This window comes from Crinia signifera, chromosome 2, assembly GCF_055691185.1.
Source record: "Crinia signifera chromosome 2, ASM5569118v1, whole genome shotgun sequence".
In the NCBI taxonomy this organism is placed as follows: domain Eukaryota; kingdom Metazoa; phylum Chordata; class Amphibia; order Anura; family Myobatrachidae; genus Crinia; species Crinia signifera.
The window spans coordinates 52,107,583-52,126,833 of record NC_139218.1 but is presented as its reverse complement, the minus strand read 5'-3'; the positions used below and the strand labels follow the sequence as shown (position 1 = coordinate 52,126,833).

At 42.0% G+C, this 19,251-nt stretch overlaps 1 protein-coding gene across 1 annotated transcript in view; it reads left to right on the top strand.

Moving 5' to 3' along the window:
* The window catches only part of VPS37D (VPS37D subunit of ESCRT-I), a 43,338-nt gene that overhangs the window by 9,601 nt on the left and 14,486 nt on the right, over positions 1–19,251 (top strand). The window contains exon 3 of the mRNA XM_083172078.1: positions 11,537–11,619. Within this exon, the coding sequence (XP_083028204.1) occupies positions 11,537–11,619 (83 nt within the window). The remainder of the gene's footprint in view (positions 1–11,536; positions 11,620–19,251) is intronic.

The following is a 19,251-nucleotide window of genomic DNA, read 5'->3' as shown; positions in this document are numbered from 1 at the left end:
CCTCACAGGGCGCTCACAGATGTAAGACACCAGAGAAGTGTCTTCTGCGAACGCTGTAGAAATCATTCGATGGGCGGTGATGCGGACGGTCAAACACATGCAGCGTTTGGTTGACTTGCAAGCTGCGAATTTGAACCTAAATGACCTCCTTTATTTGTATGGTATTGCACAGCTTCTTCCCTGAGGCTGTACAATACAGTACAGATGAGAATCTGGTTCATAGTCCCTTTAGAACAGGTTTCCCAACCTCTGTCCTCAGAGCACATGAACAGTCCAAGTTGAAAGGATAGCTGTGCTTGTACAGATGGTTCAATCATAATACTGCAACTGAGGAACTTTAAGTCACCTGTGCTTAAGTATGGCTATCCTGATTACCTGAGTATTAGTGTGCTTTGTGGATCGAGGTTGGGAACACTGCTTTAGACCGTAAAGTCAACATGTAGGTACGAGTTGAAGAATTATTAGACCTAACTTAAAATACAAAGTTTTAATTTGCAGGTTTAAATTGGATTTCGTAGTCCATGTATGTATAAAAGGGGCACATGTATGTACAGCAGCACCTGCGTGCTACGACAGTGGAGCGGCGCAGCCTCCGTTACAGTAGAGTTAATCTGCTCTGTCCTAGAAGCTCTGCCAACACCTGCAATAGGGGACAGGACTGCTCCTGCCTGGTACCGTTCAGCGGCAGCCTGTGCTGCAGCAAGCAATGGTGTACCTGCCGCTGCTGCTAGACCGTGAGATGGGATCCGCCAGCGATAACTGATTCTGCACGCTGAACCTTATGAGTCTGACCCTGACCCACTGGCCATGTCATACTGGGCCTGATTCAGACTTGCTCACTCTGCTGCAAGCCGTCTGTAGGAAGACAGCCAGCGAAGGCTAGCCATCGCAGGCTGCCCACAGGGTGATTGACACCTTGCGCCGCTTGGGGGAAGTGTACCTGCGGTTTTTGGGAGTGCCCGAGAAAACGCAGTCATTCCCCGGCCGAGGGCAGATGTAACTTGCACAGAGAGAGTTAGATTTGGGTGGGGTTTTACATCAAAGTGAGATCTATATTGCAGTGTAAGAATAAAGCAGTCAGTATTTTCCCTGCACAGAAACAAAATAACTCACCCAAATCTAATTCTCTCTGAACATGTTACATCTGCCCCACCTGCAGTGCACATGGTTTAGTCCATTTGAGAAGGAATTTGCCTTTGCGAGTGAACCAGAATAAGGGCCAGGGTTCTGAACACTCTCAGCGAGCAGGTCTGAATAGGGTAGTTCTCTGGGAGGCTCTCAGTTAAAGGCATATGCCAGGCAATTGCGTCAGTATTGGTTGTGAGGCTTAGATGCTTTTAAAGCTTCTGATTTTGTCTCTTGTTTTTTTTTTTTTTTTTTTTAAGTGTTACAGTAGCTTCTCGTGCATTTGGGTCTGATTTTCTTAGTTTAATAACATTGTTTTACACCTCGCCTTTTACCTATAAGGCCAACAGGATACAAGCCTGTATACAAAGGGGGATGGAAACTAGGGAAGACAGTGTAATTATGCCACTCTACAAGGCACTGGTTAGACCTCACCTGGAATTTGGAGTGCAATTCTGAGCCCCACATTACAAAAAAGGACATTATAGAATTTGGTAAACTCCAGAGAAGAATAACCAAGCTAATAAAAGGGAGTCCTTAAGCTACGAAGAAAGACAGACAAATTAGGAATGTTTACACTAGAAAAGATACGTTTAAGGTGAGACAATGCTTAACATGTACAAATATATCAAGGGAAATAACTATCAGGCAACCTCTTTACTCTGGGGTCAGAAACTAGGACATGGGGGCATGCGATCAGACTAGAGAAGAGAACATTCCGTACCCTTATAAAGTTTTTGTTTTTTTCGGTCAGGGCAGTAAAGAAAAAGTGGTGATGGCAGATATATTGAACACATGTAAAATAAGGATGGACAAACATTTTCTGGGGAAAATAAAACCATTCAGGGGTACAACTAATCACTATTCAGCCCATAGTTGAAACAAATGGTAAAACTAAAATGGGGAAATAATCACATCTAGTCCATACCACCTAACAGGTCCTATACAAGGTTGAACTTGATGGACGTAAGTCTTTTTCAACCTCAACTACTATGTTACTCTGGGGCAGATTTATTAAGCTCGGTGAAGTGATAAAGTGGCTGGTCTTTATCGCCGGCCAATCAGCTCCTAGCTGTCATTTTTCAAACCAAGCCTGTAACTACACAGTTGAGAGCTGATTGGCCGGTGATAAAGTACCAGCCACATTATCACGTCACCAAGCTTAATAAATCTTCCCCTATTGCTAAATGGTACTAGAAGTAATCCTAAAGCAATGAACAGGAAAACCCCTTAGGAACCCCTAAGGGATGCCCCCTCTTTCCTTATCTCCCTAGAGATAAGGAAAGAGGCCTATTTTTTAGGGAACCATGGGTAATGCTGAAATTAATGTTATGGTTTTTGCTCCTTTATCTCTTCCATTTGTACAAATATAATATGGGGACAATTTTAGGTCAATTTATGGCTGAATTGAGAGGGATAAGCCATCTCAAGTTATCTTATATGGGTAGGGCAAATCTTTTACATATGGTATACTGCCCAAAGCTCATGTATCCTCTCTAATACGTCTTTTACACCAAAATCCCAAATCTGACCCTGTATTTGGAACATGTTTCCAAGCCAGGTCGGATCTGGGATTTGCGCCATTTACACTGCGGTGCCGACCCAGTGTGTAAACGGTGGTGGCGCTTGGAGATGACATCATTTCCAAGTGTCGGGACTGCCGACCTCCATGCCGGGGCACCAGGGTAAGCTGCTGGGCTGCCCCCAGCCTCCGTGCACCCCCCTAGCCCCCGTCGGCGAGTTGAATGGATGCCACACATAGGCATCCATTTATCTCCACTGCTGTCTTCACAGTATAGCAGACAACCGCGGAGGATGTGTGCCCCCCTTCCAACCTCCATACTGACCGCAGGACGCTGCATTCCGGAGGTTGATCTTCCCCATTGCTGTAAACGGGATCCGGGTCTGATGACCCGGCATACCCATGTTCCACTGCGCCCCACCAGAGTCCTCCCCGTGTTCCACCCTGGTCAGGACCAGGGTAGGAATCGCAGCCACCCCTTTTACACCAACGCTGACCTGGGTCCACCCGGCTTTTTGTCTCGGTGTAAAAGGGGTATAAGTGCTTAAAATCATGTTAACTTAGGTCACTCTCTCAATTACACAATTGTTTAGCCATTTCTTTTGGAATAACATGAGAGCTAGGATTAGAATGATTAAACTGTGTAAGCCCATTTTGACATATATATATATATATATATATATATATATATATATATATATAGAAAGAAATTGGAGAAAAAGTGCAGATATGAGCAAAGTGTAAAACAAATTTTATTAAAAGTGCAGGCTCACATACATCATAGATAACAGCAAACAGCTTGCCACAGTGATATCCAACACGGTGCACCAACGACTTGAATAGCCGGGACCAGCCTTTTCGCCACCACCAGGGCCTCCGTGGTCAGGAACTCCAAAAGCACAGCTTTGTCAGTTTAGGCCACGCCCAACCGGTTTCCTCATCTGGGGACTTCGTCAGGGGGTGTGGCCATCCAAAGTACCTGTGTTATACTTATAGTAGGTCGCACAGCTGAAATTTATGTGCTGACGAGCTGCTTTAGTCATGCTCCAAGCTCTCACTGATACCTATCAACATCGTTAAAGCTAATTGCCTAGCAGTAGTAATAAACCATTTATAAAGACACAAAGAAAGAAAAAATATATGTGCCTCTCACACACATAAGTAAAATACAATCAATACATAAAAATACAAATATAATACAATACAATTAATATACAACAATTCAAAAATACAAAAAATGCATATACATAGAAAATATAAATCTGCACAATATGCAGGTATGTAAAAATATCATAAAATGTTTAATGATTACTTTTTAAAAAAAAATTATGTAGCGAAGCATAAAGATACATATGCTCATTGTAGCAACTCCGCATTATAAGAAACATGCCATCATTATTCATGCAAGAAAGAGACTTTTATATATAAACAGGATTTGATATACTAACATGTAATCATGAATAAAAAAGAAGAAGAAAAGGAGAAAAGAGATAACTATTAGTCACATTATATAAACAGAAAGTCCGTCTATAGCTTTGATTATGGACAGCAATATTCTCAACATTACATATGTCAAAGGAATATACATATCTTGGGACAATTAAAGCTAAGGTCTGGCTTTATTTGGAGAGAGCTGCACTACATCCTGACCCAAGGACGCACTCCTATTTTCTGAAGCTTGCGGCTGTGCGCAGTCTGGATCTACATTTTGTCTATATATATATATATATATATATATATATATATATATATATATATATATATATATATATATATATATATATATATATATATATATATATATATATATATATATATATATGAGACACTTACCCCCTCAGAGAAAGGATAGATCCGGCACACGGTAGTATAGGTGAAGAAAAAGAGGTTTATTAAGAGTGCAACATTGCACTAAGGCCCTTATTCTGATCGGTGCGGATTTTACCGCATGCGGACGTCCCGCCGATGTTGATCGTCTGCGCATGTGCAGAGGTCAGTCTGCGCATGTGCAGGCGAATTCGCCGCACGTATTCTTTATACGCCGCACAGGGGGCGTAGAGGGGCGTGAGGGGCTACTTAGCCTCATTACCCTATGCATACGCCCCGCGTTTCATGGACGTTCCCATGCAAACGCGGGGCGTATGCATGGTAATGAGGCCGTGACGCGTGTGTAGGGGGCGGGCATCTGACATCGCCGGATGTCAGCTGCCCGCCCCCATACATGATTTCACACGGACAAGTGTCCGTGTGGTCTTGTGTGGCGGGACCTGGTGGAGCGTGCGGCCCTGCATTCGATGTTCGGCGACCATCGAATGCAGGGGCAGCTCCCAAGACGGAGGAGGCGTATCCCCGTCCAATTTCATGCGGATCGCCACATATCCGCTTACGGACGGAGGTGGCGATCCGTATGGAAGGCGGGGATTCGCCTGCACGGACATGGCCGATTATTTCTGATCGGGCCGCACCGATCAGAATAAGGCCCTAAGTGACAGCAGCTGTTACTTAGTGCAATGTTGCACTCTTAATAAACCTCTTTTTCTTCACCTATACTACCGTGTGCCGGATCCATCCTTTCTCTGAGGGGGTAAGTGTCTCTTATTGCTCTATTATGTTCCTGGCACCGGATTTTTATTGAAGCCACGAGTGCCAACCCGATACACCTACTTACCTATATATATATATATATATATATATATATATATATATATATATATTACACACAGCATTACTCTATTACTTAAAGGAATGGCTGATGGCTCATCAGACTTATGCTAACCCCACTCCACACGAGCAAAATGTTTTGCCTCGGGTCTTCTTGGTGGCCTTTCTGCATATGGCGGATAGAGACATACCATCTGAAGTCCTTGACAATTCTCTTCTTAGGACTATAAGGAAATGTGCTGCTGTTACGGCATAAGTTTAAATGGAATCCACATTATTCGATTCATTAAAATTTTCAAAATTGTGAGGCATACCAGTTTTGGGGGGAATTGGGAGGCTGGAGGACTACATATAGTGGCTCAACTTATTGATTCCAAAATGTATAAACAAATGTGTCATTTGGAAACTGTTGCCAAATTCCTATTATTGGTGCTTTTTAGTTATCCTTTATTCAGGCACAATATTATGTGAGCGGAATTTCTAACCTCATCTCGTTGGGAGATTGGGATAACTCTCTGGACAACTCATTATTGGTACCTCCCTTAGCTAGGGGAACAATGTCTTCATATTATAGATTTTTTCAGTGCTTCTGTGGAACACTCGTCTATGAGGGTAGGGGTGGCTTAATGGCTAAAACATTTTCCATCCTCAAGCATCGATGAAATTCTTACAATATTGTATTAATACTTTTTTGATGGGCAAATATACAGAGAGGTATCTTAACATTTTCTACCGCTCATACATTTTACTGGGATACATACGGATGACCAGTGGTCAGAATACCGACGCCGGCATCACGATTAAGGGAATCCCGGCAGGGGTCAGGTAAGCAGACTTAGCTTCCCCCTGCCCCTACCTAACCACAACCCTCACTCCAAGCAACCTAACCCCACCTCCATGCAGCCTAAACGTAGCCCTTCACGCTATTCCCTAACCCCCCCACCCCACTGCCTAACCTAAACTCTCCATACACCCGCATACTTCTTGTTTGCTATCCCTGCAGTCAGGATTCCAGCATCGGCATCCTAATTGATTCTGGAATCGGTCTCCAGGCGGTAGTCTGGATGAAGGTGTCGAATGCTGGCATCCTGACCGCCGGGATGCTGAGCGCAACTCATTTAATCTTCTAGGGTATTCCTCTAAAGCACAGGTTCTCAAAGTCTGTCCCCAGGGCTCCACACAGTGCATGTTTTGCAGGTCTCACAGAATCAAGAGAAATTATTAGCTCCAACTGTGGATCTTTTAAAATGTGTCATTCAGTAATGAGTGCACCTGTCAGGTGACCGGGAAAATGTGGGCTCCTGAAAAGTATATTGGAGAACCCTTCTTTCCCAAATGTTGTCCTGCTTCAGCAGACCTACGCCACTGCCTTTGTTCTTGTCTTTCTGTTAACAGATTCTAGGTGAGAGTTTGGAGTTTTACAACTGACCATTTAGTCAATTATGTTTCGCTTATTCCAGAGTTTTGGGCTTCTAAATATCCAGATACCCAGAGATATCAGGAAGATATTGTTAGCAATCTCACCAGCAGCCTGTAACATTATGCATTTATGGATTCAGTATAACGGTCAACCTTCGAAATGTTCCACTTGTTGTAAACGAAAACGTAATTCATCAGACCAGGCCACCTTCTTCAGTTGAAGTGATTCTCCAATGAATCTTTCAGTTCTCATGCTCTTGTGCCCAATGTAGGGACTTTTGGTGGTGGACAGAGGTCAGCATGGGCACTCTGACCAGCCTGAGATATGAGACCTCATATTCCGGGATCTGTGATGCACTCTATGTTCTGACACTTATCTGCCACAGTCAGCATAACGTTCTCAGCAATTTTCTGCTGCAATAGCTCTTCCTTATGAACTGGCCCAGTTAGCTTAGCCTTTATTGTACCAGTGAGCTTTGGGGGCCCTGAGCCTGCCACCAGTTTACTGGTTGTCCTTCCTTGGACCACTTCTGATAGGTACAAACCACTGCATTCCGGAAACACCCCACAAGAGCTTCGTTTTGGAGATGCAATTTGGCCCTTTTGAAAGTTCTTCAGATCCCATGTTTTCACATTTTTGCCTGTTTCCACTTACCAAGACTTAGCACATCATCTGTCCCTTTCTGTGGTAACCAGCGTGGTATTGGCAGGCAATATGCAGCAATCGTAATCAAAGGCCGGGCTGTCCGCTAGGGGGACAGAGTTTAGGGATCCTCAGCTGTCATTGCCGAGTCACCAGGGCTCGTGCACTCACAGACACAGGTTCTTTCCCCCCCACAGAAATTGAGATACTCCCAGCCTACACCCCCAGTCCTCAGCACCGCCCTCTTGAAACTACTACCCCTCTCACCAGGTAACTTCTTTCCTGGTGTGCAAGACTATTGCCATCCACCCTGAATGCATTAAAGGGGCACCACAAAAGCCCTGCACTCTTCACCTTTAACCCAGGCGTCCGCTGGGGTGCTGTTTACAGAGTACTGTAATGAGTCAGCACTCCCAATTACATAACCAGAAATCCCAAAAGAGGGAAAAACAGCACTCACCAGTCTTCTCATAAATAAGAAAGTCCAAAGTTTAATCCAATCGGGAATAGCCTGCCAATGTTTCGGTCCTAGTATGGACCTTTATCAAGGCAGTGGCAATAATCCAGCAATGTACAGCAGTCCAAACCATGGGGATGGGGTACTGGGACACGAGGTGTCCCAGTACTGTTATTACACAACAGTTAACACATTACATAACAGTAAACATATTTTGATATGAAATACAAAGTATAACAGACTCTCTTGCCCTGGTGGCGCTGCTGCACAGTGCCTAGAAGTGCAATGTCACAGTGACTAATCTTCAAGTGTCCCAGAACTACCCTGAGCTACTGGCAGGCACGGTGGCATAGTAAGTGCGTAGTAAGCACTAGCATGGCTTCCACTGGGAGTGTAGTAAGCTCTAGCACGCCTCTGACTGGGAAGGGCGGTAAGCCCTAGCACGCCTCTGACTGGGTGGCCCTCGAGTCGTGTCATGGGGGGGCGGACCTCAAACCTGGTTCCTAGATGCATTTTTTACTGACAAGAAAAACAGACCGTTGTAGGATGGAACTTTTAGAAAAGGGGGCGGGACATCTTCTGTATATTAAAAAAAAACCATTAAAATAAAAAATACTAATAATTACAAATATTTTTCTCCTTGTTCGAGTTACAACCCTTTGTGGATCGATAAGGTGAATTAACCCACTCACCTGTCTGCACACATTAGGAGTATTGCACTGTCCCAGGTTATAGAAATTCTTTATCATTTTGTTTTGTTTGTTAAATTAATGTTCAATGAGTCCACTTGATAATAATTTCACTATAAGACCATTCGGGCATAAAGTAATAAAGTTCACAAGCTCGGTCCTCAGGACCCTACACAGTACACGTTTTCCAGCTCACCCGACAGTTGCACTCATTACTGACTGACACATTGTAAAAGATCCACAGGTGGAGCTAATTATTTCACTTGGTTCTGTGAGGAGACCTGCAAAACATGCACTGTGTGGGGTCCTGAGGACCTGTGTAATAAAAATATTAAGTAATGTAATTTGAAAACCCTCATAAGTCTCAAACCTGTGTTCCCATATGAATTATTGCAGCGCATTATCACACAAGGGCTGTTGGTTTTATTTCAGTTGTCCTAAGCGAGGTCATTTTTTGCTGATTTTGGAGCCCATTTATCATTGATCGCATATAAAATGCGACCAGAGTGCAATATTACAAAACACCCAGGATCTCATTGCACTATGTGGTTGCATGGACGGACTGTACTAAGAAGCACCCTCAGGGCCACTGGAAACTATGGACAGCTACCGTGTTTCCCCGATAATTAGACCTACCCCGATAATAAGCCCTACCCCAGATTTTGGACGCTGGTCCAAAATAAGCCCTCCCCCGAAATTAAGCCCTATCAAATTTTCCATTTATTTTTTGGTACCGGTATTTTGTACCGTAGGTGTACGGTAGGCCCCGCTCAGCCCCGCTGACCCCCGCTGCCCTCCGCTCACCTCCTCTCACGCCTGCAACACCGCAGCTCCCGTTCCCAGGGATGCATTGCGGTAGGCGCGGCGTGACGTCACGCCGCGCACATCACGCTGCGCACATCACCTCTCAGCTCAACGCCGCTCAGCACACACAGCGCCGGCAGGTCCTTTATCCATTACACAAACAGGTACAATGGATGACTGGTAATTGTGGACTGGGGCATTTTTATAAAGGCGCAGTGGGGCATTTTTTTAAAGGCACAGTGGGGCATGTTTTAATGGACCTGTCAAGGTCTATTAAAATAAGCCCTCCCCCGAAAATAAGACCTATGGTCTTTTTTGGGTGAAAAAAAAAAATAAGACAGTGTCTTATTATCGGGGAAACACGGTAGGCAGCTTGTTATGATCATACTGTTATGATGATGGGCCTACTTTATGTGGAGGCTGTAGTTCCATCTGTCCCATGGTTAATCTAACCCTGTGGACCAATCTGACCCTGCCTAGGGGAGCCGCTGTTTTGGGGGTTGTGCTCAGATCCTTGCTTTATTATTGTGAGCCTGAAATATCAAAGTAAACTACAAATTATTTCCACTATACTGTACCATATGCTATCTGCAGTGGAGTGTGGTTCGAGCCTGCCCGTGAAAGCTCTTAGTAAATATGAATGCATTTTTTTTTTGTTTTTTTAAAAGCCATTACTGTCATACCTAAAGGCACCCTAACCTCTAAATATACTTCTGCATCCGCAGGACACAGAATTCGTAAAAAAAAATAAAAAAAAATTATGATCTACACACAAACTAGCAAATTACCAAAATGTAACAATGTAGTATTAGCAAATGTTATGATATTTGTGGAAGTTACCAAAGTTTAAATAGCAGTAGCCATGCCAGACAACAGAGTAAAGGTGTGTACACACGCATCGATTTACATTCAATTCGATTTTGATTTGATTTGCTCTCGATTCCATCCAATTCAACCCTCTTTCGATTTTGCGTTTGCTTTCCTTTCGATTTCACATTCGATTTGCACTTTTGCATTCGATATCGATTTCGATGTGCATTCAAGGCATATTGGACTTACTAGATCGAATTCGATATTTCCTTGCCTGCACAGTCTATTTTTCTTTTCGATATAGAGAAAATGGGAGTGCGCATCGAATTGAATACAGATAGAAAGCGTCTTAAAAACTGATCGATTTCGATTCGATTTTGCCTCTATAAGCAAAATCGAATCGAAAACCTGTCAAAATCGAAGCGTGTGTACAGCCCTTTAATGCTTCTCAGTCTGCTGATCCAATCTGCCAATCGACAATCAGATTTGCTAATCGATTAACTCCAGTTGGCGATCCATTGAGAATGATGGGTATTTTTTACATTTGTGTGCACATTGCACTAATTACGTGTCATAGTTTTTTTTTCCTGACATACGTAAATGAGCTAATCATTCTGTATTCAGATGGCAGTGTTTTATAGGCATTGTCTGGAACCGTATAATGCTCTGATATTACACCATGGACTTACACAGGTGATGTATACAATCTTTCTGCAACAAAGTACATGTTGGGTTAGTCCGACTCCTTCTATTGCATTCATCTACCTTTTCCCTGGGACCTCCTTGCTCCATACTGATTGACTCTTAACTAGGGGGGGGGGTATTCAATCTTGGGTGATATTTCCAGATTGTGCGGATTCGACTTTGTATAAAGTCGAATCTGCATTGTCGAAAACGTCTGCTGGATTGTCCAATCCGGGTCTGTTTTTTGCAGAGCCACGGACTTTCTTTGACTGTCGGAATAGATTCCAACAGTTGAAAAAAATGGACTTGACATTGAATAGGTCGAATGTAAAATCGACCTAATCTTGTTGGAAATGAACGATATTTCCTATCGGAAATATCGCCCAGGATTGAATTCCCCCCTATATGTAATAGGGTGTGAGAGATCGGAAGTGCGAGAGAGCCTGTATTTTTTAAAGCTGCAATTCTTTCCAAGGTAAAACTAACCTGGTTTTGCTCTGTAAATAATTGCCACTTTCTAAATGCGGGCATTCTTCCCCAAAGTCCCGCACCTCCGAGTTCTAATACCCTATTACATAATTTACCCCTCTGTCTGTCAGACTCAGTATCATAATCTATGGCAGTGAGACATGGGCCCAGCATAAAGACCCAGATGCTGGATATCAAGAGAAATCCAACTATGGTTAGCAGGAGAAAACTAATTCTCTATTGGTCTTTTCCAGAGTGCCTCTTGCAGGAATGTAATCCACATGTTGCACTCAGCCACCTGCAGGAGGAGCTGCAGAGTACGGAGGCAGAATGTGAGGTCAGTACATTTTTTTTATAACTTTTAAGTATAATTGCCAAGTACAAATGTTTCAAATTCAGGCTTTTATAGTCCCGACAGGGGCTCCATAGGTAACCTATCCCTCTCCCTCTAACCCTCCGCATTCCTGCAGTATATGGCAACATTGCAGGCACATTACGCTAGCATTTCTCATTGATTATAAATTTAATGAACAATGAAAGTGTTTATATTTTTTTGGACCATAATACATATGAAATATGGGCAAAACAAATCGGTCGGTCCGTATTCTGTGGTCTCAAAGACAGCATATTCCCTAATTTTTTTGACATCTGGTAGGAATGCAGAACCGGGTGCCTGCCCGCCACCCTTGCTGCTATATATACATATATATATATATATATATATATATATATATAGCTTAGCAGGGGGAACCGGCACTCCGCTCTTTTTGATATAGTTTCTCCGGTGCCAGCATAATGTAGGGCATGTAGAATAGCAGGAGATGCGGCACTCGAATATAGATGAAATAAACACGCTGTACAAGCGAAGGTTTTTGCACAAACCTTCGCTTGTACAGCGTGTTTATTTCATCTATATTCGAGTGCCGCATCTCCTGCTATTCTATATATATATATATATATATATATATATATATATATATATATATATATGGAAACCAAGATATAGATAGCGCTAAGTATGTATTCCACCACCTGGTATGAGTGTAATATTTCACTTTACAAATTGATACATACAACTTTGTATAAACAGGATGATTTATTAAAACTTTTTCTTAAAAATCCATTGTTGTGTTCTTTCAAGTCAACAGAAAAATAACCCAACGCGTTTCGCCTTTCAGGAAGGCTTCATCAGGGGGTTTTTTTTTATGCGCACATGCACTGCAAGTGGTAGAAAGAATGCCAAACATAAATAACATAAATAACACTGTTCAATCAATGTTTTTAGGTTTAAAAAGAAATACAATAATGAGGTACAATGAAGAAGGAGGTACATACCACGAAAGAACAGTATAAAAACAATCACTGACGGAAGTGTAGGCTTTAGTAGAACTTCCCACAATCTAGAGAGATAAAGTGATTTTCTAATCAGATTTTTTTGGAGGAAAAGGATAAGGAGGATAGCATGTAGAATTAAATATTACCTGCGGTAATAATGTGGGGTCCGACGGAAAAATGCCCGGATTGGACTTTTCACTATTTAGTGACCCCTTATTAGGAGAGGCGTGATAGCCTATCTGGAGGAAAAGTATATAGTATTAGCCCTAAGAAGCTTATTTTAGGGAATATAAGTAGTAATACAACTGTCTTACGTACCACATGTGGGGGGAGATCTGTCCAAAACTTAGGTGGAAGGATTTTTTCTCACTTATAGTGAGGATTTTCACAACTTTCTAAAAGGCTATCAGCCTGTCAATAGGGAGATGGTGTATAGTTAGCATCCATGCCATTTAATTATGGGGTTTATAAAACATGTGTAAATATAAGTTTTACATACCACGTATAAAAGTGAATATTTATCGTTTTGATGTAGAGGTTTTATTCCAATAATCCTCCAGGAATGTGTGACGAAAATCTCACTAGTGGTAAGGATTTTCCACAACCTTTTAAAAAGGCTATAAGCCTATCAATTGGGAAATAGTTATAATTAACTTCCATGCTTCTTAATCCTGATGTTTATAGGACAATATAAGTTTTACATACCACGCATAAATGAAAAAAACTCTCGATCTGATGTGGAGGTTTTTCGAAAGTCCTCAGGGCACCAGTGGCAAATATCTATAGGAACAATATTTCTCATTTAGCATTGATACATAGGGGATCTTAATATTGTCCCCTACATTCGCTGGAATATATTTAACAGGCTTAACGTATCGTTTGGTTTATAATATACCATAATATTGGCTTAATTTTTTAGTGTCACAAATTTCATTTACAAGGCTTGGAAAAATTCAGAAATAATGATAAAAAATATATAATAATATAATATAAAAAAATATAATATAAAAAAATATATGTATAACATATTCTTCAATAATGTATTTTTTGCGGTATATCTTTAACCTTATTCCGCTTTGGTCATGTTAGACCTACTACAAAAGTGGTTCAATGTGTTATTGAAACAAAGTACATTTGTTCAGATATAAGGTAAGTTTCTACAGAGGTATAGCAAATGCATAGCCCAGTACATCCCACTGCAACCTTACCTTGAGACGACTTCTCCCTAGTGAGACTCCCACCAGAATGATAGTGGATGTGCTGAGTGTATTCTTTTATAGCAGAATCTAATGAGGTCATATCCGGTTTAGACCAGAGAAGGTAAATCTAATTTAAGCGACGTTTAAATGTCATGGTGCCTTAAGTTTTACTATGGGCTAGTAGGGGATCCAAGAACCATCCTAAAAAAATAAATTCCTGTCATAATGGTGATAGTGTACGTTGTAGTCACATCGGGAACGCTACATGCGTTTCATCTGTGCGGTTCACCTGAAACAGGCTTCCGCTTCCGCTTCCTGGTTCTATATTAACATCAAAGTGTGAGGGGGCTGATCTAAATGTGTGACGCTACATGCGTTTCAGCTTAGCTGTACGCCCCTTAGCTTACAACCGCTTCCTGTATTAGCGCTGACCTCTATATGGGACATTACTTGCGCTCCAAACATGCGGGTCATCCGAATCATGCTTCCGCTTTCAGGAAGTGTGGGTTGGGGACGCTGTTTGCGTTTCACCTCTGCGTGTCAACTGGATGACAGCGGGGCAGAGAGGTTTAATCAGCCACAGCTACAAGTAGTTGTGATTATCAAATTAATTGTGCGTTCCAGCTATGCGGTCCATCACTCTAATTACCCTAGGTAATCGTGGTTTTTTTATATTATATTTTTTTATATTATATTATTATATATTTTTTATCATTATTTCTGAATTTTTCCAAGCCTTGTAAATGAAATTTGTGACACTAAAAAATTAAGCCAATATTATGGTATATTATAAACCAAACGATACGTTAAGCCTGTTAAATATATTCCAGCGAATGTAGGGGACAATATTAAGATCCCCTATGTATCAATGCTAAATGAGAAATATTGTTCCTATAGATATTTGCCACTGGTGCCCTGAGGACTTTCGAAAAACCTCCACATCAGATCGAGAGTTTTTTTCATTTATGCGTGGTATGTAAAACTTATATTGTCCTATAAACATCAGGATTAAGAAGCATGGAAGTTAATTATAACTATTTCCCAATTGATAGGCTTATAGCCTTTTTAAAAGGTTGTGGAAAAAAAAAACATTTTGTATCCCAATTGCACACTGAATGAGAAAATAACTACATATTGATCAGATAATACAGAGATGTTGGTTGCATATATCTGCAGATATAGGGCTAAGCCCCCAGGCCGTGCGTCAAGGCCTCTCTGCCACTGGGGGTCCCTAATACTGGGTATGGGTCTGGGGTGTGGGCCCCCAATATGCCGACACAGGCTGAGTACTCCAGGGCAGCACACAAATGAAAATTAGTGAGGGTTAATAAGAAGCACATAAGTGCTATGTAGGGAAGTGAAGGTGGGATTAAAATACAAAATATATACAATGTGATAGGAAAAATAAGAGTTAATAAAGTGTTAGGGTGTGCTGACCTGGAGCAGACCAGCCCTACCAACACAGGGGGAACCACATTCCCAAACCCATCCCATAAGCAATAACATATATGTCTGGGCTTAATAGCCCAGTGTAAGGCCACATGATAATGGCTTATAACGTCTGAGAGCCAGCTTACCTGGAGATACCCCTGGCTTCTCCAATGGCACTCAGGTGTCAGCAATCCCTCCTAATGCTGACCCATCTATGCCTCTCAACTGCACAACATTTTGGTTGGTAAGCTGCTCAATCAGAGGTGTGTCATTCAGGTGCCAAAAGGGAGGGGTAATTCTGTCTAGGAAAAAAAAACATTTTGTATCCCAATTGCACACTGAATGAGAAAATAACTACATATTGATCAGATAATACAGAGATGTTGGTTGCATATATCTGCAGATATAGGGCTAAGCCCCCAGGCCGTGCGTCAAGGCCTCTCTGCCACTGGGGGTCCCTAATACTGGGTATGGGTCTGGGGTGTGGGCCCCCAATATGCCGACACAGGCTGAGTACTCCAGGGCAGCACACAAATGAAAATTAGTAAGGGTTAATAAGAAGCACATAAGTGCTATGTAGGGAAGTGAAGGTGGGATTAAAATACAAAATATATACAATGTGATAGGAAAAATAAGAGTTAATAAAGTGTTAGGGTGTGCTGACCTGGAGCAGACCAGCCCTACCAACACAGGGGGAACCACATTCCCAAACCCATCCCATAAGCAATAACATATATGTCTGGGCTTAATAGCCCAGTGTAAGGCCACATGATAATGGCTTATAACGTCTGAGAGCCAGCTTACCTGGAGATACCCCTGGCTTCTCCAATGGCACTCAGGTGTCAGCAATCCCTCCTAATGCTGACCCATCTATGCCTCTCAACTGCACAACATTTTGGTTGGTAAGCTGCTCAATCAGAGGTGTGTCATTCAGGTGCCAAAAGGGAGGGGTAATTCTGTCTAGGAAAAAAAAACATTTTGTATCCCAATTGCACACTGAATGAGAAAATAACTACATATTGATCAGATAATACAGAGATGTTGGTTGCATATATCTGCAGATATAGGGCTAAGAGAGGCCTTGACGCACGGCCTGGGGGCTTAGCCCTATATCTGCAGATATATGCAACCAACATCTCTGTATTATCTGATCAATATGTAGTTATTTTCTCATTCAGTGTGCAATTGGGATACAAAATGTTTTTTTTTCCTAGACAGAATTACCCCTCCCTTTTGGCACCTGAATGACACACCTCTGATTGAGCAGCTTACCAACCAAAATGTTGTGCAGTTGAGAGGCATAGATGGGTCAGCATTAGGAGGGATTGCTGACACCTGAGTGCCATTGGAGAAGCCAGGGGTATCTCCAGGTAAGCTGGCTCTCAGACGTTATAAGCCATTATCATGTGGCCTTACACTGGGCTATTAAGCCCAGACATATATGTTATTGCTTATGGGATGGGTTTGGGAATGTGGTTCCCCCTGTGTTGGTAGGGCTGGTCTGCTCCAGGTCAGCACACCCTAACACTTTATTAACTCTTATTTTTCCTATCACATTGTATATATTTTGTATTTTAATCCCACCTTCACTTCCCTACATAGCACTTATGTGCTTCTTATTAACCCTTACTAATTTTCATTTGTGTGCTGCCCTGGAGTACTCAGCCTGTGTCGGCATATTGGGGGCCCACACCCCAGACCCATACCCAGTATTAGGGACCCCCAGTGGCAGAGAGGCCTTGACGCACGGCCTGGGGGCTTAGCCCTATATCTGCAGATATATGCAACCAACATCTCTGTATTATCTGATCAATATGTAGTTATTTTCTCATTCAGTGTGCAATTGGGATACAAAATGTTTTTTTTTCCTAGACAGAATTACCCCTCCCTTTTGGCACCTGAATGACACACCTCTGATTGAGCAGCTTACCAACCAAAATGTTGTGCGGTTGTGGAAAATCCTTACCACTAGTGAGATTTTCGTCACACATTCCTGGAGGATTATTGGAATAAAACCTCTACATCAAAACGATAAATATTCACTTTTATACGTGGTATGTAAAACTTATATTTACACATGTTTTATAAACCCCATAATTAAATGGCATGGATGCTAACTATACACCATCTCCCTATTGACAGGCTGATAGCCTTTTAGAAAGTTGTGAAAATCCTCACTATAAGTGAGAAAAAATCCTTCCACCTAAGTTTTGGACAGATCTCCCCCCACATGTGGTACGTAAGACAGTTGTATTACTACTTATATTCCCTAAAATAAGCTTCTTAGGGCTAATACTATATACTTTTCCTCCAGATAGGCTATCACGCCTCTCCTAATAAGGGGTCACTAAATAGTGAAAAGTCCAATCCGGGCATTTTTCCGTCGGACCCCACATTATTACCGCAGGTAATATTTAATTCTACATGCTATCCTCCTTATCCTTTTCCTCCAAAAAAATCTGATTAGAAAATCACTTTATCTCTCTAGATTGTGGGAAGTTCTACTAAAGCCTACACTTCCGTCAGTGATTGTTTTTATACTGTTCTTTCGTGGTATGTACCTCCTTCTTCATTGTACCTCATTATTGTATTTCTTTTTAAACCTAAAAACATTGATTGAACAGTGTTATTTATGTTATTTATGTTTGGCATTCTTTCTACCACTTGCAGTGCATGTGCGCATAAAACCCCCCCCCCCCCTGATGAAGCCTTCCTGAAAGGCGAAACGCGTTGGGTTATTTTTCTGTTGACTTGAAAGAACACAACAATGGATTTTTAAGAAAAAGTTTTAATAAATCATCCTGTTTATACAAAGTTGTATGTATCAATTTGTAAAGTGAAATATTACACTCATACCAGGTGGTGGAATACATACTTAGCGCTATCTATATCTTGGTTTCCACATTTCTTAGTATCATCTCCCGCTAACAGGGGTGATTTATAGAGTAGCTGCTTCTTGGTAGCGCACTTGGGGTCATCACCCTATTTTTATATATATATATATATATACGCAGCCCTTTCACCTTGCTGCTATATACGCAGCCTTTTCTGGATGTAGGGCAAGACACAGACAGCCAGAATTTTATCATTCAGCATCTAAGGCCTTGACAAATTGGGCGCACACACACACACACACACACACACACACATATATCCAGCAGCACATAGATAAAGTGCCTGCAAATAGCATGAGTGCCGGGCTAACAAGAATATATATATATATATATATAGATATATATATATATAGATATATATATATATATAGATAGATATATTGGTTGTGTGAGCTGACACTCGTGAGGCTTAGTCAATACGTTTGTAGAAAGAATAACAGACCACTGTGGGTTCAGTCCCACAGTGGTCTGTTATTCTTTCTACAAACGTATTGGCTAAGCCTCACGAGTGCCAGCTCACACAACCATATATTGCTCCTGACAACAAGACAGTGTGTACCGGAGCAGTTGCTGCTACAGCGACCAGTGCCAGGGACTGAACTTGTATATGTGTGTGTGTGACGATTCTTTAAAACTCTGTAGCTGTGGGACAAAATTAACAATGTAGGGGACCTGCGATATGCCATTATGGAACACAATGCATGACACAAGGCAGCTAATTCAATCCACCCCAATACATTTTATTCAATGACTCCATGGAAACACTGAATCCATCATTTTAAATTTAAGTCAAGAACATTTCACAGATGTGCCTTGGGGAAACATTTAAAGCATACTTTTGTTTTGTAGCTGGTCCCCTATTTACAGTGCATTCAGGTTTTGTTTGGTAAACTCAAATTTGCCAAAATTCACCCGCACGGCTGCGAATGAATGTTTTGCATTCGCAGCCTAGTGGGCGAGACCCACATCATTCGATGGTTGTCGAACATCGAATGATGTACAACATACATGCGAAACTAAGACACTCTCCTAGCTTTGTGTGCACCCTGTGCAAGGGCAGGGTGGGCAGCTGACAACCGGTGATGTCAGCTGCCCGCCCCCGGCATCTGC